General features: G+C 46.8%; 1 protein-coding gene across 1 annotated transcript; it reads left to right on the top strand.

Moving 5' to 3' along the window:
* Nucleotides 1-320: 320 nt before the first annotated feature.
* KLHDC4 (kelch domain containing 4) lies at nucleotides 321-27,307 on the top strand. The gene is made up of 12 exons (XM_054389755.1): nucleotides 321-419; nucleotides 1,820-1,911; nucleotides 2,860-2,938; nucleotides 3,887-3,985; nucleotides 6,942-7,078; nucleotides 14,254-14,346; nucleotides 15,203-15,362; nucleotides 22,353-22,434; nucleotides 24,291-24,499; nucleotides 25,820-26,222; nucleotides 26,696-26,812; nucleotides 27,109-27,307. Exons 1-12 carry the CDS (start codon nucleotides 321-323, stop codon nucleotides 27,294-27,296), a joined length of 1,758 nt encoding a protein of 585 aa, XP_054245730.1. The 3' UTR covers nucleotides 27,297-27,307.

Raw genomic sequence — 27,307 nt, 5'->3', positions numbered from 1 at the left:
AAGCCACATTAAGGGCTTCTCCCCGGCCTCGCAGGAGTCACAGGGCCGGGCCAGGCCTGTCCCGTCCCTGCTTGCAGCATTCCCTCAGCCCCGGCCCGGAGCTGGATAAACCGTGGGAGGACGGGCGAGGAGAGTGCAGAGCGGCCGCGCCGATTCCTCCGCGCCTGCAGAGGGCGCCCGCGGACGCGCTGCTTAGCCAGGAGGCGGGCCGCGGCCTAGAAGCGCCGGGCCGAAACCGGCGCCGCTGCCTGCCCTGCGGTGCGCTTGGGGCGGCCGGGGCGGGGCGGCGAGCGCGGTGCTGCCGGAGCGGCCTAGCAGCCATGGGGAAGAAAGGGAAGCGGGAGAAGAAGGGGAAAGGGGCTGAGAAGACAGCTGCTAAGATGGAGAAGAAGGTGTCCCGCAGAGCCAAGAAGGAGGAGGTGAGGGGTAGGAGCAGGGAGCTCTGGTAGCTCCAACCCGCGGGTCTTGGGCCTCCCCATGAAACTTAGTCAGTCTCGGGGCGTTTTGTGAAACGGAATCCGAAGGGGAAGCCGGTGGTAGAGAAAGAGGCGTGGGGAGGCTGGCGGAATGGGTTGGAGGCAGAGGTATTTCCAGTAGAAACTAAAGAGAATTTACGCAGATGCAAGCAGCTGTAACTTAGTAAAGTGATTTAGGGACTCGCAGGTCATCGGCTGGGTACAAGGCGTGCAGGCACAGAGATTTTGAGGTCAGCGCATATCTCATGAAACTTTCAGGGTTAGTTTAGGGAATCCTAGTGGAAAAGCGGTGCCTGTGGTCACGGCTGCGGGTCAGCGTGTGGCTGCGGAGTCATTAGCGCCTGTGTGTGCGCGAGGGCACTCGGAAAAGAGGGTAAGGGGTGAAGAGAAAACTGCAACCAGGAAGATTTGCCATATGGCTAACAGCTGGATGCAGCATGTGACAGCAGGTGTAAAAGGACGACAAGATAAAGGATGATCAGTGCAGTGTAAGGGTCCTTCTTACCTTCCATCTCTCCCCTCCTTTTCTGCTGCACATCAAACAAAGGTTTGTTTCCCTCATTGCTAGAGTGAGTGTTTGTATTTAGACCTCAAACCACCTACTTTTAAATGGTCAAAATGTGATGTTACCAGCATAATGCAAAACTTCAGACATAGGAAGTGCCAGAGTATAGCTGCAGGGAGAGTTGGTGGAGCTGATGCCGTGCTGCAGAGACAAAACCCCAGATTTTGGAAATCTCTGCTTTGACCACACCTTCAGAGAGGTTAACTGAAGGGAGGTGGTGAGTAGTGGGAGTTGTAAGAGAGACGGTGGATCAGAAAATCCTTGCTTCTGCCCTTGCAAATTGGTGTATCTTTGCTTTTGGAGGCAGGCAATTTTTATTTGACAGAAGTTGAAAGGGAATAAAAATTATGTTCAGCTTTCTTTTCAGCTGAATAGAAGAGAGTTTCCAGTTCCATTTAGTCATTTTTCCCTTGCAGACAAGAGGACCAGCTGGGCTGTAGCATGTAGTTGCTCGCAGTTCTGTTAGGATTTAAATGATTTGCATTTACTTGCTGATTTGTGCAGTGATTCTGCTGCAGGAGTAACAGGTGTGCACTAAATGCACTTTACATACCATCTTTTTAGGACACTTCTGAGCAACCCAGTGTTTTAGGGGAGACTAATCTTTGGGGTTTATGTGTGAGTACTCAACATCCATTTCTCGTAACTGAGTAAAGGGATGCTAATCAGACAACTTGTTAAACAAAGAGGGAAATCGTGAGAGTGGCTGCTGGTTTCATGTGGTGTGCAGGTTGTTTTGTGAATGTTAAGGAACTCATGTCTGGCTTTTTAATTTCAGGAAGATCTTGAAGCCTTGATAGCAGAATTCCAGAGTTTAGATGCTAAAAAGACCCAAGTAATTGAGTCATCCTGCCCACCCCCCTCACCCAGGTAAGAGATTGAGGCTTTGGTAATCAATTAAACAGTGGCTGATGATGCTTATGATGAAGTTTATTTATTTAAAGTTACTTCCTGAGAATGCAAAACATAATGTCTGCCATAGGGGATATCTGAAGTTACAAAACATCTAGTATATTGTCTCTTTGGTTAAAAAGGGAGCTAAAAGCTTTTTCTGGCCTTAAAATCCACTTTTTTAATCATCCCATCAGCATAAGGGAGGCAAAACAGCTTTAGACTATAGGGCTTTGAGGAAAAATAGAAGTTGAAGAGGAAGTTTTTGATTCAGACTAGAAAGCTGAAAGGATTGAAGAGGCAGAAGGATGTGCAATGAGATATAAGACACTTTATCAAGCATAGCTTTAGGTCCACATACTCCTAGGTTCTGTATTTCTTTTTACTGTGGCTTGTTAAATAAATCCCTTTCTCTGTAATACCTGCTTTTGTCTCTGGTCAGTACCCTACTGTTAATTTCACACAGTTGTTAGAGTGGTCACTTAGTTCCTCCTTGGGAGTGTCAGAGATCTGTCTCTGCATGGTGGTGACTGCAGAATAATGACGCAGATAAGTTGATGTGAGACAGTTCTGCCCATCATTAGGTGCCCTCATAAAACTAATTCTTGTTCCTGACACACCAGCATTAAAATTCAAGAGCTCACGTCAGAAGGCATGTTTAATGAGGGTGGAACGTGTGCTCCTGAAATAGGAGAGGATTTCAGACACTGCCAAATTAATCTTGCCAGAAGTTTTCGAGAAGTTAATTTCTTTGAGAAGTTTTTAGCCCTGGGGGGAATATCACAGCCTTGCAATTTGGCAGATGATGGAGAGACCTTTGTGGCTAGAGGGCAGAGGTGCTAATGTGAGTTAAAGGCTGCAAGCTTCTGAGTTTTAGACGACTTTTGCACATCTGCTTTTTTTTGGCCATCCCTCTTTGTTTTACAGGCTGAATGGCTCCCTCTCTGCTCACCCTGAGAAAGATGAATTGATCCTTTTTGGAGGTGAATATTTCAATGGCCAAAAAGTAATGTATACTTCCTTTTTTTTTTGTTCTTTCTTTTACTCTCTCCCTTTTGCTGTAATTTGCATGAGTCTCATTTGAAGTGAAATTCAAGGCAGAAGTCATAAAATATGTATTTGTCCCTGAATGAGAGCAAAATAGCCTTTTAATTCTGCCATGATACTGTCTCATGCCTGAACAGTTGGCAGGAAGGAGATATGTTAGAACTCATTAAGGAGTCAGAGTGATTGTCTCAGCATCAATATTTCAGGGCTTCATGATTTCTCCAGACTCACTTGTACCCATATCTGCCCTTCATTTTTTGATACCTATTGAAGAATCTCCTATGTTCCATCTTTCAAAACAAGATACTTGTGCAGTTTTGCTGCTGGCAAGGCTCTGCCTGCCTTGGAGATGGGTACAGTAGCAAATGTTTGTAACTTACTGAATTTCTGCAAGTGTTCATTGTGCTTCTGGAAACAAACTGGTCTTAATAACTCTTAAGAAGTTGTACGTACTGTAGCTTGAAAACTTGAGTCTGCCAATGATACTTGGCTGTCTTAGGATCACCCAATGTGATGTGCTAAGCTAATTCTGCCTGCTTCACTACCTCAAGCTGTTCCTGTCTCTGGAGGTGAGCAGCAGTTTGGGCAACTTTAACCTGCATATTTGTGTTAAGCTCCAACTACTTAAGTCCTCATGCCTCAAGCTATCAAAGTCTTAACCAAGGGTTTGGGAAAGAACAGTCCAGTCCAGTGGATCACTGCAAAAGTTGATGACTCCCAGTCTAATGGAGGACGTTGTTGTCCTCCTACCCTGCCTGATGAGGCAGATGAGCTGGTGCTTTGCGAAGCTATTGCTGTTCTCCTATCCCAGACTCACAGCTAACCCTCAGGGGTTCCTGTGCTTGGACAAACTGACCCCATCCAAAGCAGGGCTGTGGTGATGTGGTTTTCTCTTCCTCTCTAACAGACGTACCTGTATAATGACCTCTATGTTTACAACATCCGGAAGAGCAGCTGGGCTAAAGTCGAGATCCCCAACCCACCTCCAAGGCGATGTGCTCACCAGGTACAGTTCTGGCTGCCAGAGCAGCAGCTGGAGTGGTTCTGACACTGGGCTGAAGGTGGATGGGAGTTGATCTGCGCTTTTTTTTTTTCACCCCTGTGGGTTTTTGGCTTCTGTGCGTTCACCTTGTAACGAGCTGCCAGTGGTGTCACTTCACCTCATCTGCTGAGGGGACCTGTACAAGCCACTCCAAGGTGCTTGTGGTGTCTTATCACAGGTTGTCCTCTGGAAATGTTCAGTGTGGAATGAAGATTTGAGGTTGTATCTGTTGGGTCAGCAGAACTCAAACAGGACTTATGAGGGAGACCCTCTTTCTGAAGAACTCTCTTTGCTGCAGTTTGTGGGGACCAGCTCAGACATCCCTAATCCTAGGATGGCACTGAACTTTGAAAATGCTGATCAGGGTATAGCTTTGAACTTGACCTAAGTGGTCTGAATGACCAAGTTGCTGTGCACAATGATTTCCTTAATGCCCACAGGCATTACAGATCCTGACATTCCATCAGTGTGAAAGCCTCACCCATTCCTTTAGGATGTCCCTGTTGACAGGTAGCAGTTGGGCTTTGCCAAGTGTCCCAGCTGTATGATGGACCACTAGCACTGACTGTGTCCTGCCTTTGGTTTGCAATTTCCTTTTTTTCCTTGGCAGATGGGCTGGTTTTTTGTTGTCTGCAAAGGCAACAGACAAAGGTGTTTAAATTTTCTCTGGGTTATCATGACACTCCCTTAGAATTCACCTCTCTGGTGCCTGTATTGTTAAGCTCACTGGCTGGTTGTGATGATGAAGGATTTGGTTTTGTTTACTCTGATGTGAACACCTGCGCTTTAGAAACTGGACCAAAGACTTGTGTTTTTTGCAGGTCTTTGGCCCTCGCCAGCCTGGTAGATTATCTTACCTGTTGCAGCAAGTGGCTGGGTGACTGGTACAGTTCAAAAGCTGCCATACAGGATGCGAATGTTATTTTTCATCCCCATGGCCAAAGCTCTTTAGAGCTTCCTGGTAAGATCCAATACCCTTAGGTATTGGTTAGGTTCATATACCTTCGTTTTGTTACACCCTGAATGCTAGTCTTGCTCTGAGCTGTGTGTTCTTCCTTGAACTGAAAGGTTCTGTCTTGATTTTTGTGGTGCTTAAAATAGAACTCGATTTCAGAGCCTAAAATCTAAGGAGATTCAAACGCTTTAGGTAAAAAGGAGGTTGCTTGGTGGGTGTGGAGTTGAGAGGTGCTTGTTGGGGTGTTAGTAGCCAGCAGGTGGCTGTCTAGCAGCTGAATCTGAGCTGAGCAGGCAGGCTGTGCCTCAGGGAACTGCCACTGGATCACAACAGAGACAAAATGAGAATCCTGCCTGAGGAGTCCTGCTTCAACAGCATTTTCTGTCTGATAATTACACTCACACAGGAAACAGTTCAGCCTCATTAGTTCACCAGTTTGGTGTATTCCTTGTGACTTTATTTTAAATTCATTTTTTGCATTAGCTCAGAGGTGAATAGAAGCATGTCTGTGGCTTTGTATGTGCACATTTTCAGTCTTATTTGTCATCTCTGGTCTCTGGCACATGATCCTCTGACCTACCCTGGCTTCATTACATCAGTTCAAACAGAGCTGAGGTGAGAATAACCATGGATGGGTGTTGTCAGTTAAGGAAAAGGTTTGGCTGTAGAGTGAATTTCAAGGCAGCTCTTCAAAAGGTCATACACAAGTATGAGCAGGCTGTTGTGTCTACCTTCTCCTTAAGTTTTTAAGCAGTAGATACCCATGAAAATCAGGCATGTGTCCTCTTTGTTTAGGTAGTTTCATGCTCCCACAAGTCCTGCTTGCAGACACACCCCATATTGCCTCGTGTTTAATTGTTGCATGTTGATGTCAGGGCATGGTCAGATGTCTGATACTAAAAAAATCATCTTTGCTGGGAAGGATAGGCAGGTAATGAAGCCCTTCTGAAGGAGGAGGTCATTGTCCCAGTGTTGATCTGTGATGGGTACCCTGGAAAAAAGATACATGGAAGAATTTGTTTATAGCATGAATGTCCCAGGAAGTCCCAGTCAAGGAAGAAATTTACATAGTCACATAGTTTCCTTTTGGGGTTTCTTCTTGAGTTCTTAGGCAGATAATTTTAATGAGGTAGAGTCTTGCTCTCTTTGCTTTTAAGTGTCAGCTTGCAGTGTTTTGGTGCTGCTCTGTGTACAAAAAAAATCCAAACAAACCCCTTTGATACTCTCCTCTGCTTTTTGCTGTAATCAAAGCAGTAACAGTCTCCTCTTTTCCAAGTACTGCACATTTCCTTCATGGTTGGAGTTTTTGTGGTTGGGTTTTTTGGTTTTGTTTGTTTTGGTTTTGTTTGTTTTCAGAGGGAGCAGTAATGCTTTTGGGGTCTCAGAGTGTAAGGTTTGGACTTGTGCTGCAGCTTGGCTTCTCTACTGTTTATTGTTTATAATCAATAAAAACTTCCAAGGGCAGTTGTGTGCTGTTAATGGCCTCTTCTAAAAGACTTTTCCCTATGTTACTCTGCCTGCCTGTTAGGTATATTTTGGGGGCAGGAAGTGTCTCTGTTCCTCCCATGGCTTCCCAGTTTGTCTTCTGCAGGATGCTTTTTATGTGACTAAAATGTGAGTGAAATGTTGCTGAGCCTTAGGTCTTTGTGAACAGAGAGATTTGAACAATTGTTAAGCTAAATCCCGAAGATGTTTTTACAGGAGCTTTGAATTTGTAGAACTGGAACTCAAGCTGCCAGGAGGTGGGGGAGCCCAAATCCTTGGCCAGCTTCCCCTTGCTGTAGGGAAGGTCTGCTAAACCATGAGTAGCCTGATTTAAAGTTCCCCTTCCTTCATTCCCAGAGAGCTGCTGTTGTCACTTGTCTGTTCTCTGGCATTTGGAGGAGGCTGCCACATCCGACTGAAAGTTCTCCTCTCTAGTTCCTGAACTCTCACCTGATCCAGCTCTTCCTTCTTTTCCTGCAGGCAGCAGTGGTGCCCACAGGTGGTGGGCAGCTCTGGGTGTTTGGCGGGGAGTTTGCATCTCCCAGTGGGGAACAGTTCTATCACTACAAGGATCTCTGGGTCCTGCATTTGGCTACCAAGACCTGGGAGCAGATCAAGTAAGTGATGGACTATCTTGTCTAGGCTGTGCCTTTGCCAAGAAAGTTTAGACCAGATGATCCTTGAGGTCCCTTCTCACCTGGGATTCTATAATTGGGTGATGTGTTCTGAAGTCAGTGGTGTTGACCTCACAAGGAACTTTGCCAGCATGGTCTGAATTTGATTCCTGGTATAATGCTGTGATTTCCCAGCTGTCTGCTCATCTGTCCCCTGAGTATAGAGGGCTGGACTGCTCCAGGTTGGGCTGGGCAAGGCTAATATGAGGATCTCCGAATTGTACCATTGCTTGAGAAGACATCTTGTGTCTACCCACAGAGCCAGCTTCACTCCTGATAACTGGCGTCTGCTGCCTCAAGAAGCCAGTAATTCAGACCTGTCAAAGTAAATCAATGCCAAAAGCCCTGGGAGTTTTTGACGTGGATTAAGGTGTCAAAATACATTCTCTGGGTCTGGCCTGAAGTCCTCTCCTAATGTTTCCTTAACCTTTGGCTTGTTTTTTTTTTTGCTGCTCGTGGTTATATTTGCATGAGAGAAGGTCTGGTGTGTCACCCAGTGGATTGAGAGGCAGGAGGTGTGGCTTTGGGTCTGGCTTTGACATAAACTTTCTCTTGGACTTTGGAATTGTCTTGCTGTGGGATTAGTCAGAGCACAGCTTTGGGTGGGCTGGAACTCCAGTACTACTGACCCTTGGGCTGGCACTCGGGAAAGCAGCAGGTTTGAACTCTTACTCGTGTAACGTGCAGGTGGAAATATGGAGCCAATGTTCAAAACCCCCAAGGATTCTAAAACTGGCTGGACTGAAAGTATGCTTCACAGCACAGGATCCTGGCAGCTCTGTGAGAATCCAGAAATTGTCCTTTTGAGTGGCTCTGGGAGGCTGAGGGAAAACTGATTCATAAGTGAATGTTTCCTGCCCACCAGTATGGTTCTTGGCTCCAGACCTGGCGGTGTTAGTTTACTAACAGCTGTAATTTGTTGTGTTATAGGAGGCCAGGTTTACTGTAGTGAGCCCTGCTGGTCTTTGAGGAACCCTCCAAAATAATGGAGGGCTCTTTAAGAACAAAAGACCTGTCACTGTGCAGGCTGATCTGCCTATTGCTGTTAAGGCAGAAGCTGACGTAATGACTGTGACTGTACCCCTCCCAGCTCCCCCAAAATAACTTCTGAATCCTTTGCTCACTCTCAGCCAAATAAAGGGGATGAACTCAAATGTCTCTTATCCCAACTGCTTCCATGTAGCAGAGGGGGGAGGTGGAGATGCTCACAAGTTGAAAAAGGGTTGGCATTTAAACCAAACTCCTGGTTGAAGTAATCCTCCCCAGCAAACAGTGTAAACACCCAGCTGCAGGGAGAGCGAGGGAGGGAGATTGGGTTTTGTGAGCCATTGGAGAATCCAAAGGAGGCTTCCTTAGCTCCACCGCTAATGGCACAAATTGCCCTCTTGTGGGTTTGCAGATGTGTTGCTGTAGAGCTGATTTGGGATTTTCCACTCCCAAAGCAAATGCTGTGGTACCTGACCTGCCTGGGGGGAAGGAAGTGAGGTGGTTGTGAAGCTCTGCTCATCCTGCATCTTCTCTCACATGGGACAGCAGCAGTGGGGATGCTGAGTGTAACCTACACTGCAAAGAAACATCTCTGGGGCTGCATCAGAAGCAGCGTGGGCAGCAGGTTGAGGGAGGGGATTCTTCCCCTCTGCCCTCATGAGATCCCACCTGGAGTACTGTGTCCAGTTCTGGATCCCTCAACACAAGGATGTGGAACTGTCCAGAGGAGGCCACAAAGATGATCAAGGGGCTGAGAGAGTTGGAGTTACTCAACTTGGAGAAGACTCTGGGGAGACCTTATTGCAGCCTTCCAGTATTTGAAGGGGGCCTACAGGAGAGCTGGAAAGGGACTTTCTACAAAGGCATGGAGTGACAGGATGAGGGGTGATGGCTTCAGACTGGAAGAAGCTGGATTTATATTAGCAGGAAGAAACTCTTCCCCTGAGGGTGATGGGGCACTGGAACAGGTTGCCCAGAGAAGTTCTGGAGGCTCCAGGTCTGGAAGCGTTCAAAGCCTGGTTGGATGGGATCTTGAGCAGCTTGCTATAGCCCATGGTAGGGAGTTTGGAACTAGATGATCATTAAGATTCTTTCCAACCCAAAAACATTTTGTGTTTCCTTCCCTAGTGCTGAGCATGAAGTTTGCATGTGCTGTGAGTTGCAGGATGTCCCCAGCAGTACCAGGTCCCAAGTGAGCTAAAACCAAGGCAAGAGTTTTTGTTGTGATGGCTTGTTACAATCAGTGAGGAGGGAGCCAGACTGCCAAGATTAGTTGCTTGTCCCACCTAAGGAGCAAGTTCTAGGTCCACGCTCTTCAAACCACCCAGAGCTACTCTCCATCTCTAGGAACTGGTTTTCACGTGTCACCTAGGTTGCCCTGCCACAGTGGGAGGATGCATTTGGAGACACTGATGCTTCATTGTTTCTTAATAGAACACAAGATAGACATTTTCTAAGTGAGCATCATGAATTATATGGGCAGAAGTGCCCTGAGATGATCTTTCTCTCTCCCAGCCCCATGCAAGATCCACTCTGTTAGAGCTTCCTGATGTGTCTGGGTGGATGTCTGTCTTTCAGCCTTGCTGGAATTTCACAAGTGCCTGTGCCCTGGTCCCAGTGTTGGAATAAAATAAAGTGCAACTCCTTCTCATCCTTGGGCAGAGCTCCAGGAGCTGCATTAATGAAGCATCTGGTGGAGGAGGCTGGGAGGGGACGTCTTTGTTTTAATGCTAACCTGACTGAGTGTGAAAATCAAGTTTCTGCTGCCTCTGTGCTTTTTCCATATGGCATCTTGATTACAGACTGCCTGGAAAGGGGAAGAGGAAGGGGCAGAGATGGTTGCTGAGTTGCATGAGGGACTTTTTTTCCTACTTCTTGGAAAATTATGATCATAACAATTGCTGCATTTCAATTCCTTCAGCATTATGCTTTTTTTCCCATGGAACCCCATTGCTGCTCTCATTTTTCCACATATGTTCTTCATGTCTGTCTGAAGTCAAGCTCTTACCTTATTTTGGTTTGCCATTAACTGGCTTGGTTGACTGGTGGCAGTGGGGGTAGGCTCGGGGGCTACTGAGAGAGTAAGCATGTCTGGGAAGGCTAAAGGGAAGGGGCAGATTGTGTAGGTTTGTTGGGTCATGGTGAGGCACCAGCCCGGGTACAAGAAGCCTTCACCCAGCAGAACAGTAATGCCATGTGTGCAGTGTTACCTGGACAAGTGCCTGGGGATAAGACATTTGGGGGTGCAAACTGGTAGGAAGTAAACTCAGCTGGATTTGGAAGACATCATTTTAGTGCAAATAAATAGAACAACTTAGTCTGGCCAAAAGAGAGAAAGCTTCTGTCTCTTCTAGATAGGAAGAATCCCATGTGCCCCTTTTCAGGTGGGTGTAAGTGTATTAGTTTGTGTGGATTTAATAGTTAAGATGTCCCTGCTGTGTTCTGAACTTGGAGTTCTAGGAAATTTAATTTATTCCAACTTCATAGCTTAGATTTCAGACCATTGTATTGTCCTTCCTGGCCCACACTTCATGCCACAGATTATCATGGTGCAGTAAGAGGCTTGACTATAAAACACTTATGAAAAGAAAACCTTGAATTCAACTCATCCCTGTGAATAACATCCTTGTGCTGTGTCTGCAAAGGGGAGGTGGGTCTCCATTATCTCCCAGCACAGAGCACAGTGGTGCCAGTCTGCTTGACAGAGTTCAAACCTGCTACATTTAGCAATGTTTAGCTATGTTTACTTGCATTTTGCGTGCACAAAAATTGTCTAAACACAGCAAATCTCAGCCTGTTAGAAGACTTGCCAGCAACTGACTTTGACTTATTGGAACCACCTTGTCATGTGTGTGATGCACAAGGTTTTCTCAGTGCATGAACTGTTTGTTACTCCACCTTAGAGCTAAGCCACGTTTTTAACCTAATTGCCTCGTTCCTTGCTGGAGAGGAATTATTATTATATTCAGCTCTCTGTGGCCCAGTGCACTCCTCAAAGAGAGACGGGGAGAGCATCAGGCTTTGGGGCTGTGCTTAAGAAGTGGCAGATCCCTCCTCCATGTAGCTCTTTGTCTTGCTGTGTAGCTCCTTTTAATGCTGGAATGTTAATGATCCTTCCCATGGCAGCTCTGAGATGTGGTGCTATAAATACTGCAGGGGAAGGTTTCACAAGCGTCTGTTTAACGCTCTCTGTTTACAGAGAGAACTGGAGCAGTCACTGTCGGGGGGGACGCCTGTCAGCACAGGTTTGTTTCTAATTGACAGCTCTGCTCTCTCCTGTGCTCTCTGTCACTGCAAAGATCAGGTCCTGCAGCACAAGGTGGAAAGGTGCACTGGTGCCTAAAGGAGGGTACTTTGGTGTGCCACTGAGTGGACTTCCTCTGTCAGCCCAGAAGTGACCCTGGTGAGCTTGTTGTTTGGTAGATCAGGGTCCAAATGTACAACTGTTGGTGGATTTTGCAAGGGATTCGAGGGGTTTTGTGCCTTGTGACAATTGTGTGTTTGCTTACGTGCTTCCTGACTATCCAAACCTGTGGGTGCACTAGCTGTGTGTGTGCCACTAAACAGACCTCTTGCTCTCCTTCCTGAGCCCGAGATGTAAAACTGGACACAAAGTACCTGGACTTCACCTGCCATGAATGCTGGAGGATAAAAGTGCTTTGTCCTTAAATGTTACTTTGATGTTCTATCACTTCTATTGTTATGGAAAGGCTCCAAGATTCATCCTGGGATTCCTTCCTCTGGATGAAGGAATGAATGAGGAGGTAACTCACTTGTGCAGTCTGTAGCCACTGTCTTTAATTTTTGAATCTGGGGGCTGACTTCAGGTCTGTTACGTTACTATAAGTCCCAGAGTAACTCCACAAGCAAAAGCAGATTCCTGCTGGAGCAGTTCTGATCAGGCTCATGCTGCTCATGTGGAGAGCTAGTCCTTACCCAGACTCATCTTTTAATCTATTTTTAAAAAAATGTCTGGAGGATTTACAGCTCCCTCCCACATGTCTGCTTCCTGGTGTCAACCCCATGAAGTAGAGTATTAATCATAAAGCCTGTGAAACCATTTCCAAAATGCTTGCTTTGGACCATGAGCAACGACACAGGTAAAAGTACACAGTCTGCATTTGGGAAAGAGGCTATGAAGCTTGCAGTAGCTGCCTTCTGGAGTGACACCGAGGGTATAAGTATTGCCATTCCTACCTGACCATGCCATTTGGTTTTTCCCATTGTTGTGTTTGGAGACTGGGGATGAAGGCAATTGGCCAAATAATTCCAGGTAAAAATAATTCTAAAGAGCAGTTGCTGCAAGTTTAGGAGGGTATGTCCTTACATCAAAAGCTGTCACCTTTCCTTTACAGCTGCTTCCTGTGATGTGTAGCATTAGCAAGGCCTAAAAAGTTGAGATGATACAATGCTGTGCATTGGAACCATGTTTCAGCATCTTGTTTTGCTAAGCTAAAGAAATGAGGAAACAGCTTTATGACTGAAAGCAAATGGTGCTGGTGCCAGTGAGACTTCTCTGAATTCAGATCAAGCCCCAGACTGGATGTTCTTTGTGTGTGACTTTGACTTAATTGTACACATGGGAACTTGTTTACAAAAACACACATCAATGAATAAACTTCTATTGTTCAGAATCGATCCCTGACTTGGAGGCAACCTGTCTGAGAAGGAAGGCAGAAGATGCTCTCTGAGGACAGGATTTTGTTGTTAACATAATTTTTAATTCCCTCTTTATTTAAGAGAAGAAATTACTTCCTTTGGAATAATAACGTGGGAGCTGTGTCAGAGAAGAGAAAGTAGTGATCTTGCTGAAATTAGTACTAGAGATGCTGTTCTGCAGGGTGACACTTAAAAATCCAGTAAATGCCTAGAAAACCCAACTCTCTGGGAATAAAAAGTCGAGACAATCAATACTAATTCAGTCTTCCCCAAATGCTGCTGTTCTGCTTGGAGTTTTTCATAATAACTAGTGTGAGATTGTCATTTTTGATGGGGAACAAGGACCCTCATTTTCTCTCTCCACAGAAATCTATCATCACACTTCACAGCTACCTGCTGCCAGTTCAAGTGTGGCAGCAGGGCTCTGGGTTTAGGTTTTGCTGTTGTTCTCAAAGGTGAGCAGCTTTCCCTTTCTTTAGGCCCTCATTCTGCAACCACTTCCCAGATGTGAACATTGCCTATTTGAGAAGGCTTGCTGAGTTCAGTGCTGCCAACCATGTGTGCTTTGGGAGGCTCCTCAGTGAGACTGAAAACCTGATGGATCAATCCGTAGGTTACAAAGAACACACAAAGCAAATCCTGTTTTCTCAGTGTTTTGGCCTGAAGTTGCCTTTGTTTTGAGAGTTCTTGAAGTTGTTTTTGTTCTCTCCCATCTGATGCTCAGTCTGTGGGTGAATATGAAGGAAGGTGTACCTTCATTCCCTCTCAGGAACGTCATTGCCAGCTGCTTGGCTTCACATGAAGCTTTTGGATGTGACAGATGGGGTGCTGTTGCTTGCTCCTGGAAATGGAAGTAGCACATTTAACTGAAAGGTCAGGAAGGGTTCAAAGAGCGGAAGAGAGATGTGTAGCTGCTTTTTAATGTGCAAAGATAATAATGAGGATTTGTTTTGCTGCAGTGCCTCTGTGCTGGGGGAAATGCAATTTACAAAGTCTTCTCAGTGGTTTGATGTTGTATCCTAACTGTAGGTAGATGAGTGAAGGCAGCATGGGTATGTGATTTCCTAAGGCACTGGAGGAGAGATGTCAGAGGCAAGCTCTGGCTCTTGGTACTTGGAGAAAGCACCTCTGTCTGAAGTGCCTTTCTTGTTAACTGCTATTCATTAAACTATGCTGAAAAATTATCTCTTGACTCATAGCAGAAGAGTCTCAAAGGCTTTGGGAGCTTTGGATACTAGACCCTTATCACTAGGAATAAAAGTGTTAGTGCAAAATGCCTGCATTGCAAGTACCAAGAGTTAAAGGAGGAAAGCATACAGGTGTATTAAGGCAACAGCGTTCCCCATGATTCCAGTTCTAGGAGAACAGAAGCTGAATTCAACCAGCCCAGCTGCCAATGACTTCAACAAACATGGACTGACGTGCAAATAGCAAAGGGAATTTTGCTGACAAGTGGAATTTTTGTGTTTCAGGGCATCAGGAGGTCCCTCTGGACGAAGTGGACATCGAATGGTTGCTTGCAAAAGACAGCTGATAGTCTTTGGAGGTTTCCATGAGAGTGCAAGGTGGGTTGCTGCAGGATAGTATTCAGTCCTCTGTAAAAAGGACAGCACAATTTCACCAGTAACAGAAACCTGGGCTTTACTGGAAGGATTATTCTCAACAGTACTGTTGCTGAACTAGTTTTATGTAAGACAAGTGATCTTGAGATAATGGTACAATGGTTTCTCAAACATTTGAAGACTTAGCTAATCACTGAAGTAGCTACTTACCCTTGTAGCTCAAGCTCAGCACATCATCTTTGGCTTCTGAATGTTGTCCAAGAGCCTTGTGTTTCTAGAAACATCTTCTCCAGTAGACTCTTACAACCTACAAGAGGTCACAGCTACACTGTCATGGGGACTGTGAAGAGAGCTGAGCTGTGGATGGTCTCAAACAGGGAGTCCCTGGGAGCACAGTGTTTGTTGCAGAGCCCACCCCAGACTTGGCTGTGGCCTTGGGAGTTTAACCTGTGCAGGCATTTTCCTCTAGCCATGTGTAAGCTGGCTAGTACAAGGAGAGCAGGGCATAGCAGGTATTTTTCCCACCCTCCTAGACAGACATAAATCTGTTTTGATCTTTCATGTTCTGTTTGAAGTTACCTTGGACCATGTTAACTGGAAAGAGTTGAAACCTCCTCAGTTGTAGTAAGGAATGACAGGGGTGAAAAAGAACCCAGAGAGGTCTTGCTTAAAGGAACTTTGTCAAGTGCAAATTGTTGCACTGAAGTAGTAACCTTCATCCAAACAAGTCTCTGTGTTGCTATGGAAGAAGAAAAGCCATAAATGTAAAGAGTTGAATAGGATGTTGCACATCCTTAGAGGTTCCTGGTGATAGTTTATCCTGTCCTAAATAGATGCTGTGTCAATTTGCTCTCCCTAGAGATTACATCTATTACAATGATGTCTATGCCTTCAACCTGGACTCCTTCACCTGGAGCAAGCTGGCTCCTTCGGGGATTGGGCCTGCTCCAAGATCGGGATGTCAAATGTCTACCACTCCTGAGGGCAGCATCATCATCTATGGAGGCTACTCCAAACAGGTAGGAGGGGCTTTGTGGTAAGCCAGTGCACTGTTTCCTGCATCTAAACTGAATAGTTGATGGAAAAGCTAGGGAGGTAAAGCGAAAACTAAACTGTGACAAACTCAGGTTGCCTAACTGGGGCCACTGCAATTGTCATGGCCAGTGTTGGCTGTGGAGGGAGACCTGTGTTTTGACTGCTTTGAGAGGCCAGTGTGCTTTAGAGCTTGGGAGAGCAAAACTGAGATCTCCATTCTGCTTCCACTGCTGGTTTTCACAAGTCTTGTCCCCAGTGCAAAATGTGGTGATCTCATCACATAACTGCCCACTGCTGTGCTGATGATGTTTCCACATGTCAGGCAGCTGCCAGATGTCCAAAACCACTGGTAGCCAAGGTGTGTGTTTGCCTGTGGTTATGCCAGCTTGGAGTGACGGTGCACTTGTGCCCTTGGGTTGTTCAGACATGGGATGGTTCAGGCTGCCGTGAACCAGGAGCCATATGGTCTTCTCATTGTGCCTTTCTTCATGTGATTGAGGACTTTCTCTTGCTTAAAAAGAATTTTGCATTTTCCTTGCTAATCTCACCCAGTATAAGGAGGTGATGTCACAGAGGTAGGGATAAACAGCTGGGAGAAATGACCGTTTTTAGCAGCAGTGGTGGTTACTGCCAGCTTAAAGCATTCTCAGGTAGTACTCATCTGTTCCAGCACTTGCAGGTTGATAGCAGCTGCCAGGAGAATTGTATTTCCTTGCATCAGTGAAAGGGTTAAGGGACCAGCACTAGTTAGCAAACTCAATAAGCCCAAGAAGAGTTTTGATGAGCACCAGGCTTCCTCTGCTCTGCTCCTGGCTCTGTTAATCATGGTAATTTATACTGGGTAGGCCTTTAGACCACACGTCCTGACTGACCAAGTATCCATGTCTCCACGCTGGGCAGGAGGAAGTAAATATTTCATTGAGCAAAAGGCTCCTGCAAGAGCTTTTAATGTTGTGAATGCAGACAGAAGAGCTGGATCCTGCTGCTGCTGTCTCAGTGGAGAGGCATCGTTTCCAGCAGCGCATCGCTGGGGGAGGAGGACACGTTGTTCTTCTGATGTGAATAAATGAACAAAGAAGAAAAGCAGGGAAAGGAGAGGGAAGATAGTCCAGCTATATATTTAGAAGCATTTGTGCCTCCTCACGGCCTGCGCTCAGGGCTCTAGCTCATCAGATGTGCATTTGATTAAATAGCAGTAACAATACAGAGGCATTTTCTACCCAAAAGGGCTTTGTCCTCTTTTCTTTCCCTATCCTGTTTCCTCCCTCTTGAGGGTGGGAAGGAAGCATGAACCTACATGGTATGCTCGGTGTGGATCTCTGATGGCTACTGAAAGCAGCTGTGTTCAAGAGCACACTGAACCCCCTTGGAAATACAGAAGGTGATGCATGTTTGCAGTTGGTTCTATTCCATTCCGCTTTACAAGGGTGGGCTCTGTCACACTGCTCTGTGTTTTGAGCTAATAAAGGTGAAGTAGAATGCCAAGCTGCCCTCAGCCTTTATGCAGGGCACTGAGCAAGGGTAAGAGCTGGGTCCAGTTCCTCTCCAGCTTGGAGAATGGTTTTTAGATTAGAACAACTGCTTCCTTTATAATACAGAAAGCTAAGTCTGCATCTCTCTGATCTGATATTAACAGAGACTTCACTTGTGTTACAGAACACACAAGTGAATTTTCAGGCAGGACCAGAGCACTGAACAGATTTTTTTTCTGCAGCTTTCTTGAGGTGCAAAGCAACAAACATATAAAACATCTGAAACTTTAGTTCAGCCAGATTTAGCCCCTCTAGAAGAAACACAACTTCATTAATGTGTGGCCCTTTAATTCTCTTCATACCGTTGCTTGTAGCTGATTCTGAGTCTCTCTGGGTTTACTTAGAAGTGAAGAGTGTGTTTGGCTTGTGTACTCTCCTCAGAGTCATTGGGTGGGATACTTGAGAGAAAGAAGAGGTAGATGGTGGAGGAAACCATACTTAATTGGTGCTGGGCAGGCACAGAAGACGACCTATTCCCTGTCTCCAATTAGAGAGGCAGGTGCTACACTCAGGAGTGCTCTGAAGATATTTTTGGCCATAGGAAGAAGACATTTTTACATATGACAGGTGTCCAATCATTCACCAAGTCATACAGAGACTTGTCTTTTAATAAAAGACAGGACTAAGTTGCATGTGTGCTGTAAAAAAAGGGTAGATTCGTGTGGAGGCCTCCTAAGGCCAGAGCTGCTCCCAAGCATGTAGATGTTGTGAATTGGTTTGGGGGAAAGAGGGCTGGAAATGGAAGTAGCTGCTCTATTTTAGCATCAGCATGATGTGGCTGTCACATTGCTGGAGGAGAGCTGTGATGTGGCAGGGCTGCTTTCCTGAGGCGGGCAGTTGGGATACATTCTATCCTGTGGTCCCCTGAGCCCTTGTAAATCTGCTTTGAAGTACTGTACCAAAATAGCTGTGTGGTCTGGTATAATGTACGTTGCCTAGGGCAAAAAGAGATGTAGGCCCCCAAGGTTCTTGGTTATGGGTGGAATTGTAGGCATCTTTTGTACCCAGCTGGTTGCTGGGGCTCTATAAAGCCTGAGGAACACCCTCAGCTTGCAGCTGGGGCTGTTGCCCTAATGATCAATCTCCCTGTCCTCAGTCTGGTCAGCAGATGTTGTGAGCTGGGAAGGCAGAAGCAGAGATTTGTCCCTGCTTTGATTTGCTGCACTTGGATGCAGAGCTGAGCCTGGAGGGTCAGTTTTCAGTCATGTCAGTCCAGGCTGTGTCGCTCAATTCCCTTCACATGACCTGAATGGGAAAACATTGTTCATGGCTGGGGCAGCAGAGGCAGAAAATCTCAGGTGACTTGTCTGAGGCACTCCAGTACTTGCATACAGAGCCAAGACAAGATCCTTGCTACCCAGACATGCCTTTGCCTGTGCCAGCCACTAGATTTTGCTGGCCGAGTGGTGAACAACCAGGATGGAGATGCAAATGGTGAGAAAGGAGCTTTACAACCCTGAGTGCAACTAACTTGAGATGTCAGTGTACAAATTGATAAAAGAGTGTGGCTGATATTCTAAAATGCACAATTCTTAGCACAGTGGTGTCCCCATGTTTGTCTCTTTCATTATCAGCCTCAAAACGATGAAGGCAACTTCTGCAAGCCCTTGCAGAAGGGGATGTTGTGGATGGTGTCAGCTCTGCCTAAAATGTACCTCTCAATCCCTCAAAGAGCTCAGACTTGCTCTTCTGCTGATCTTAAAGATGTCCTCACCTGTTTCTCGTGCTGAGGATGGGTCTTGCTGCATCAAGCTGAATTTATGGGTTGTGCAATGCAAGGAGCCCTCCCTATTGCTAGGCAACCTGAGTGCTCTGTGCCTGACTGGCTCTGAAGCGAAGCCAGGAGGTGTTGGAGGTTAAGGCTGCTCTACCTTGCAGGTGCAAGCAGCCTACAAGCCACGGGAGGGCTGGCCTTACACATGTGCAGGGCTTTTGGGTACCAAAGACTGGCACGTGGTGTTCTTTTGGCTTTTTTTTTTTTTTTTTAAGTGAAAAACTTTGCAAGGCTGAACTGGATTCTGCTGGGAAATTGATTGTGCGGCGGCTGAAGTGTTTTCTTGATTTGCAAGGTCTGGTGGGACTGGTTGCCTCTGTATTTGTGTCTGCTAAGGCCTTCTGCTGATTGTTGTATTTTGCCACCGTCAGTTCCTTCCAGCCTTCTATGATTCTATGTTTAGAATTAGGCATGGGGAATCCTGATTCCCCTTCTCAAGAGCAGCTCTCCATTCCTCAGTTTCCTTTGGAAGGGAGATAAACTGGCACCTTGCTCTCTGTCAGTGGAGCTGGGGTGTTTGGCTTTTTTTCACTAGTGCCTGAAAGCCCTTGTAATTTTCTGGTGTACCTGCATGTGCAAACATTAGGCTGTGGATTTCCAAGCCAGTTTTGTGCTCGAAAGCAAACACCTGGGACTTCAAGGCAAGAAGGACAGTGGAGGGCAACAGGAGCCTCTTGTGATGGACAGACTGATTTGCTCAGGACAAGCAGGTGCTCTGAGTGTGAGGGGATTGATCTCTCCAGTAACAGTGTACTGCTGGCTGGTGAAGTGCCTGCTTTTAAGCCAGTGTGAGTTGGGGAAAACAGGCATCTCTTTGACAACAAATAACTAACTCCCACTCTGCCTCATTGGGGTTTTCTCAGCCCAAGAAGCTTTGTCACGGTGCATACGCGGCCTGTTTACTACAGGGAGCCGTGTGGCTTTCAGGAGACAAATAATGCACTTACTGTACACTGCTTGGGTGGTGGCAAAGCCAGCTGCAGTTCCAGGGTTTGCTGTTCCCCCTCCTTGCATGCAGACAGTGCACATCTCACTGTGTTCCTGCTTCAGCCTGTGTGTCCCCCGCACATGTGAATGTGTGCTCTGACAAAGTGCAGCCTGCCTGGGACTGAGAAGGAAATAACCACAATTTCTGTCAGCACACAGGCATTTGGCAGACACTGGGGTGCACTTCAGTGCTATAAGGTGTGAAGGCTCCTTCCCTCCCCTCCCTCTCCTCCTTTTCCTTTCCCTCCCCTCCCTCTCCTCCTTTTCCTTTCCCTCCCCTCCCTCTCCTCCTTTTCCTTTCCCTCCCCTCCCTCTCCTCCTTTTCCTTCTCCTTTCCCTCCCCTCCCTCTCCTCCTTTTCCTTTCCCTCCCCTCCCTCTCCTCCTTTTCCTTTCCCTCCCCTCCCTCTCCTCCTTTTCCTTTCCCTCCCCTCCCTCTCCTCCTTTTCCTTTCCCTCACTTTCCTCTGCCCATCCATGACAGCTCTTTGCTCAGGTGAGGCTTAGAAGCATGCAGTGTTAAGGTGATAGACCAAAAAAGGCTGTTGTATCTCAACTGCCCACAGCCTGCAACGCATTGGTGACTTCTGCTGCTCTGGACCTGTGTGACAGCGACATGTGACATTGGCAGAGGATGGCACTTGCCTCGGCACAGTGACTCACAGCTCTTTGAACTTGAGAGCTGCTGCTCTAGATGCCACAATAAAGGCACCACCAGGCTATGAACTGGTGTACTCAATACTTGACAGCACCTTTCCTAGAAGGCATTTTTTTCCCTTCCTGCCCTGACAGCTCTGTCTCAAGGGTCTGTTCAAAGTGCTGCCCACTGCCAGCCCCTCCAACCACATCTCCAGCACCACATCTCCTCTAGTTATGCTCATAACCACTCATCAATACGAAAATTTGTTTGTTTCCCAGTTGCTGGGGAACTGGCAGGGGCTGAAGGAGTCCTCACTGTATAACCTCTTCTTGAGAAAACAGAGCTGTCACTGATGCTTGTTCCTACAGGATTGCTGTCCCTTGTGTGCCTCACGTTCTGTTGCTTGAGGACAGCAGGTTGAATAGTGCGATTGACTTCTCTGAAGTGGTTGCCCAGAACTGGTTCTCCCCAGTGTAGACATCCTGTCTTGAAGAGTGTGTGTTTCAGTTGGCTAATGGACAAGCTTAGGTGCATGTGGAGAACAAGAAAACACCTGAGCCACATCCCCAAATGAACAGTTTTTCTAAGACAGCCCTACAGATAGACCTCGATCCTTTTTGCTGCCTTTTTGCTACACTGTGAGCAGATTTCTGTTTCCTCTAGCACTTTATTATCAGCCTTCCCTGGGGCTTCTCAGCATTGTCCAAGTTACAGTGGTGTGCAGTGCCTCAAGCATGCTTTCTTCTACCTCTCTGAGAATGGAATACTGGTCCTTCAAACCTGTTACTGCGATGCAGTAATGGCACAACACACCCTGCAGCAAGAAAACCTGTCAAGTGCAAGGCACAGGGTTGGAGACAGATGTGCAGCAAGAGCGGGACAGCACTATGCTGGTGTCCTTTCAGATGTGCCCAAGCCCTGCTCCTCTTACTGATGATTGGACCCAACCCTCCCAGCTTCTGCTGGAAGCAGTTTCCTAGCTATCCCAGGAGGCAGGGAATTACAAGGATGTAGGAGCTCTGCATGAAGGATGGGTGGATAATGACATTATTAAAAGACCTACTCCGGTGGTGCTGTGCACGGTGCTGCTTTCAAATGCTGCATGTTGCCATGAGCACTGGAGCACAGGGGCTTACAGGGACAGGAGCAAGGGAAAACTGCATTTCATATGATGAGTTTAATGGCCTCAACTGAGGCTTTATCCTGCCCTTGCTGTTGCCTTTAGTAGGGGTGAAAGTGGGGCTTCTGTTCTTTTTCTGTTTAGGAGAAAAATAAACTATTGCCCAAGGCTCTGTGGGGCCCTGAGTACTAAAAATGGAGTTGGGCTGTGATGCAGAGAGAGAACTGTCACCTCTGCTGCTCTTGCAGTGGGACAGACAGACTTTGAGTCCTTGCTCGTCATAGGTCTCTATTTAAACTTGGATCACGCAAATGATGCGGCACAGACACTCTTGAGCAACTCAGCATTCAAGGGCAGAATCCCAGAGGGCCTTGCTAGTCCTGTGGAAAGTTGTTGTGTGTCACTTTGGTGAAGCAGGTATCTGCTCTCCTTTACAGATGGAGAAGCAGGGACATGGATAGGAAGTGGGTCCCTCAAGAGCACCTGATACTGTGGCAGAGTAAAAGGCAGGGCCATGGGTCTTCTGTTTCCTTGGTGCTGCTCTTTCTTTCCCTCCTTCCTTCCCTTGGTTTTCCCTTCTTCCCTTGGCTTTCCTTCCCCAAAACAATCAGCTTTCACTGCTTGATTTGCAGCCTTGAGAGCTCTGCGTGGTTGTCGGGGATGTGGCTCATCCCAGGAAGCGGCCCTGGTTTGAACACTGTGGTTGTAAGCTGCCTGATGCCCCAGAGCCACAGCATGACCACTTGTGTGGCTTTTCCTTGCCCTGTCACAGTCCAGAGTACAGATTCAGGCTGTGGTCAGGCCTGGTAAGTGAGTTCAGAATGGCACATACCAACATTTCTAGGCCTCAAGAAGTTGGACCCCCTGTGTTTTGGGGCACTGAAACTGTTTCACTGAGCATCCCCCTCTTTCCTTTCTCTGCAGAGAGTGAAGAAAGATGTTGACAAAGGCACTCTGCATACAGATATGTTCCTGCTGAAGTCTGAAGGTGTGGGCAAGGAGGAAGGTAAGCTACTGTTGCAGCTGGAGGGTTGTGCTGGAAGTGATGCTGCAGGCCTCTGTATGGAAATCCTCTCTCTTCCTTTGAAAAACAGACCCAAACCCCCCAAACTTAGAACAAAATTTCTCTCTTAATGACAAGTGCTACACCCCAGTGTTTGCTTTGGGGCTAAACACAGTAGAGGAGTTGATTTAAATATTTCTTCTTCTGTGGGGTGGCTTAAGTGTATTTGTGTAACTGTAGCTGAAAAAGAAAGGGAGCAGGTGAAGGAAACAGGGAGATGGATATTGGAGGAATTATGTCCTCTGTGTTTTTGTAGTCTGAGATGGACTCCAGGCTCCTTGCATAACTGTGAGAATCTCTGGCCTGCACAGACAGCTTCTAGAAGAATTACTAGAAAAGATGTTTTAGGGATTTTTTTTTTTTTGGTTTGTATGTGGGAGGGAATGAAAACACCATTTCACAATTCCTCTTCTCTGGGACATTTTGGTCGCTGCTCTTCTGGTTTACAACAGAAAGTCGTTGGGATTTCAGAATTCTTCCTGTTTTGACAAACTCTCTTTGAAGTGGTGTCTCACAGACTCTTAAAAGAGAAGATTGGGGTGTGATGTCATGAGATTACCTAGTGCAGGGATATTATCAAGAGTGGGTGTTGGTTGGCTGGTTGTTTTACCTCTGAATGTCCCCAGAAATAGGAAATCCATCATTTTCTTAAGTGTATTTCGTCCTTGGCTCATGGCAAGGGACAATCTTCTTTTGAGCTGAACTTCCCCAGTGTTAAAATTGGGATTGATTTCCTGAAACCTGACCCCCTTAAAAGTGGGATTTGGGGAGGAGGGTTGGTCACATACTGTCTGGCTTCCAGACCCTGCTTACATTATGTCCTATTTATAGTTCATCTTGGTGAAATCATACTTCTTCCAGTGCCTAGCCTAGTGCACAGGCTTCTCCCAGCCTGCACTGTAAGGATTTGCTCTAAATCCAGAGTAGAAGGGATTGGAAGATTTAGAGCACAAGCCTTCTGCTGCTGCTTCAAGTGTGGTTGGGTCTCCATACACTGAACTATTCTTGCTCTTGGGGTTAAGGCAGTGGTGCAAGTTAGCAGATAAGGTCCTCTGGAGAGAAATGATGTAGGATGGGCTTCATCGAATAACCGAGGTGCATCTCCTTGGTACGCAAAGTCAGGCCTTGTTTGACTCCATCATCCTGTAAAGGTATACACATCTTTCAAGAATCTCCTTGCCCCAGAAAGCACCCCCTGAATCATAGAAACATTCAGGTTGGAAAAGACTCTTGACATCATCAGATCCAGCCATTAACCCTCCTCTACCATGTTCACCACTAAACCATATCACCTAGTGCTACATCTAAAGAACCTGTCCACACCTCCAGGGATGGTGACTCAACCACCTCCCTGGGCAGCTTGTTCAATGCTTGACCACTCTTTCAGTGAGAAACTTTTTCCTAATCACTAATTAGCTGTGAGAAGACACCAGCATCTATCTCTATATTGACTTTTCAGGTAATTGTAAAGGGTGATAAGGTCTCTCCTCAGCCTCCTCTTTCTCAAACTAAATGGTCCCAGTTCCCTCAGCTGCTGTTCATAAGACTTGTGTCTTATGTGAAGATCCACCTTTGCTCTTGCTGAAGGCACGATGGCTTTCTGAGGGCAGAAGGGATGGAAATATGGAAAGTCAAGTGGTTCTGCTTTGTGCTGTCGTTGAGGGCACTCTGTGCGGTTCTGAGAATGTCCAAAACAGGTCCTTGAGTTACCTGCTGGAGTAGTGAGGGGCCTTGGAAGGTAGGAAAATGATCAGAACTCTCCTTTGCTGACGCTCATGTTTGCTTTTCTCTGTTACCAGACAAGTGGGCATGGAGTCGGCTCAACCCCTCCGGAGTGAAGCCCACTCCCAGGTCTGGCTTCTCGGCGGCAGTCGGTCCCAACAACCGCTCCCTTCTGTTTGGAGGCGTGCATGATGAAGAGGAGGAGGAGAGCATCGAGGGGGACTTCTTCAACGATATTTATTTCTATGACATGGGGAAGAACCGCTGGTTTCCTGGGCAGCTAAAGGTCTCATTTTAAAAATAACACAGATCTTTTCAGTTCATTCTCCTTGATCATTTGACACCTGTCCTTTGGACCTTTTTTTAGCCTCATGCAGCTTTCCTGCAGTGCAGAGCAGGCTAATTTCTAATAACCCAGGCTATTCCAAAGGCTGAGCCACCAAGTGTGGCTGCTGCTTTGATCTGTTACCCACTGACTGTGGAGAGGCTGTAGAACTGAAGCTGGGCATGTGCATCTCCAGCAGGTTTTATTCTCAAATCAGCTGAATTCTCTGACTTCATGCTGCCACTCTCCTTCCCTGCCACATAGCTCCTTGTGCTCTCCACACCCTGCTTCCCAGGTGCAGGTGCAGATTGTCACCTTTCTGGGGTAGACAGGAAGCCTGAGAGCCCTGATGGTTGGGCACAAAATGAGAGTGGTTCAGGAGGCAGTCTTCCTCTTCCAAGAACCAGGCTGCATGTGCCCCATTGTTGTGTAATGCAAAAGGAAGCAAAGCAGCCTGATGGTGTTTTACTGGAGGCCACTTTCAGGTCAGATGTATGAGTCTCACATGAGATAGTTCAGTAAAAGCTACTGTGAAGAGCTCTTGTGTTGTGTTGGGATCAATAAACCTCCCTATTTTCACCAGTGTTGATGAGCTACTAGAAGAGGTGAAATACTAGCCTTGGCTTGTAAGAACCTCATAAATGTGGCTTTCAGCTCAGATCTTTGATTTTGTTTGAACCACTCTCAAGGGACAAGTGAGGTACAATTGACCTGGCTGACCTTCTTTCCACCCCAACTGTTTCTGTCTTTGCTCTCAAAAGAAGTCAATCACCAAATAACAGGCAAACGTGCAATCAGATGTTTGCTTCTGCCTTCCTAGTTGACTGTTTTCCAGCCCTTCCTAGAGTACCTTGAAGACCTGGAGTGTTTCTTCATAATGCACTGTAATTTAGCACCCAGCAACTGGTTTGTTTCCACAAAATGGTGGGTTATTTTCTCTTGCTCCTGTCACAAACTGGTGGGCTCTGTGTGTTTGTGTGCACCTGCAAGGTGGAGAGCCAAAAAGCTGTTTTCTGTCTCTTCAGCACATGCTGCTGTTAATAGAGGAAACAACTCCACACTGTGGGTTCTCCAGTAGTTTCATTGCTCCTTGGTTTATGGTGGAAGTTCCTGCTGAGTGGGAGGTGGCACCTCTCACTTGAGGCTTACAATTGTAGTGAAAAATAACTGAATTCTCTCCCTTCCCTCCCAGCAGAATCCAGAGTGTTTGCATTAACTGCTGTACCTGCTAGTAGGTACACACAATTCACAGAGTCTCCTGTTCCTTGTTCCTGTCAACAGGGACCAAAATCAGAGAAGAAGCAGCGAAGACGTGGCAGACAAACCAAGGCACAGGGTGCTGGAGATGAGGAGATGGAGAAGCCACCTCCTCAAGGCCCAGTGGAGATAGTCAAAGAGGTGGTGGCAGAAGATGGGACTGTCATGACAATCAAGCAGGTGATCTCTGGACCTGCAGATGAGAAGGAGAGATCCGAATCAGAGGAGGAGGAGGAGGGTGGAGCCTTGGGGCAGCAAGTGGAGCCGTGCCCCCGCTCGAACGCCATGCTGGCAGTGAAGCATGGGGTTCTCTATGTCTATGGGGGAATGTTTGAGGTGGGCGATCGCCAGGTCACCCTCAGTGACCTCTACAGTATCGACCTGCACAAGATGGAAGAATGGAAGGTGCTAGTGGAGATGGACCCAAGTAAGTTTTGACAGTGAGATCTCTCTCTCCCTCTTGCCTTTAGTGTTGCAACACTACACTAGGGAAAAAAAAAAACAACAAGCAACTGTGGAGCTTCTTCAAGGGGTGGTGGTGAGCAGTGTACAGTGGTGCCTAAGTCATGTCTTAGGCATTGTAGAGAGACATTAAAAGAGGATGTCCCTGCCCTGGAGCTCCTGGTCATGGAACGGTGAAGTGCTAGGGAGGAGAGTTGAGCATCAGTGCTAATCAGCTTCTCCATAGCTCTTCTGTGCTGTTCAGTTTCTCCTGACTGTATTTCCTCTCTACCCACTGCTCCCCATCAGAGCCAGGCCATTTCACAGTGGGTGGAATACAGCAGGGCTCTTAAGGAGCACATCTGTCTGACCTTGCCCTGGTGTCCTCCATGACAATTCTGGGTGCAGGAGTGGGAATAAGCTTGTCACTTACTACTTCTCTTTGCTTTCCCATCAAAGAAGCACAAGAATGGCTGGAAGAGTCTGAGTCGGATGAAGAAGATGACGATATCGAAGGTGCAGAAGGAGGGGAAGAGGAAGAGGAGAGCTCTGAAGAGGAGAGTGAAGATGAGGAAGGTACCAGTTAACATGAATGTTGTTCTCATACTAATATCAAGTGAGTTTTAGTACAGGCTGGTTCCACTGCCAGCCCAGAAGGCCTCACTGGCATCCAGGTGAGTTTTCCAGCAGAAGCAAAGTGCTGCTCTCAGGCTAGAAGAAACATTTCCTTGGTTGCTGAGAGGTTCTTAGCCTCTTCCATTTAAAGACATAAGCTGAAGAGCAGTCTTGCCTGGCTTGACACATGGAGGAGCAGATTGCCTTCATTAGCTGTTGATGACCCCTCTTTCTGTCTCCCTCTCTTTGTGTACCAGGAGAGGAGCAGCACCCATCTGTTCAGCCTGGTGAGAAGCATGCAGACTACCTCTCCAGGACGGAGCAGTACTGGATTCAACTGGCCCGCAGCAACATGGGCCCGGATGCCAAGGAGAAGAAGGTGGTAAAAGTGGCACATGCCATGGCAAAGACTGTCTATGAAGATTTAGTTGAGACTGTTCCATGAGTGAAGAGGAA

The sequence above is a fragment of the Indicator indicator genome, chromosome 19 (genome assembly GCF_027791375.1).
Source record: "Indicator indicator isolate 239-I01 chromosome 19, UM_Iind_1.1, whole genome shotgun sequence".
NCBI lineage: Eukaryota > Metazoa > Chordata > Aves > Piciformes > Indicatoridae > Indicator > Indicator indicator.
Note: the sequence above shows the minus strand (reverse complement) of the source record. Positions and strands in the feature narration are given on the sequence as shown.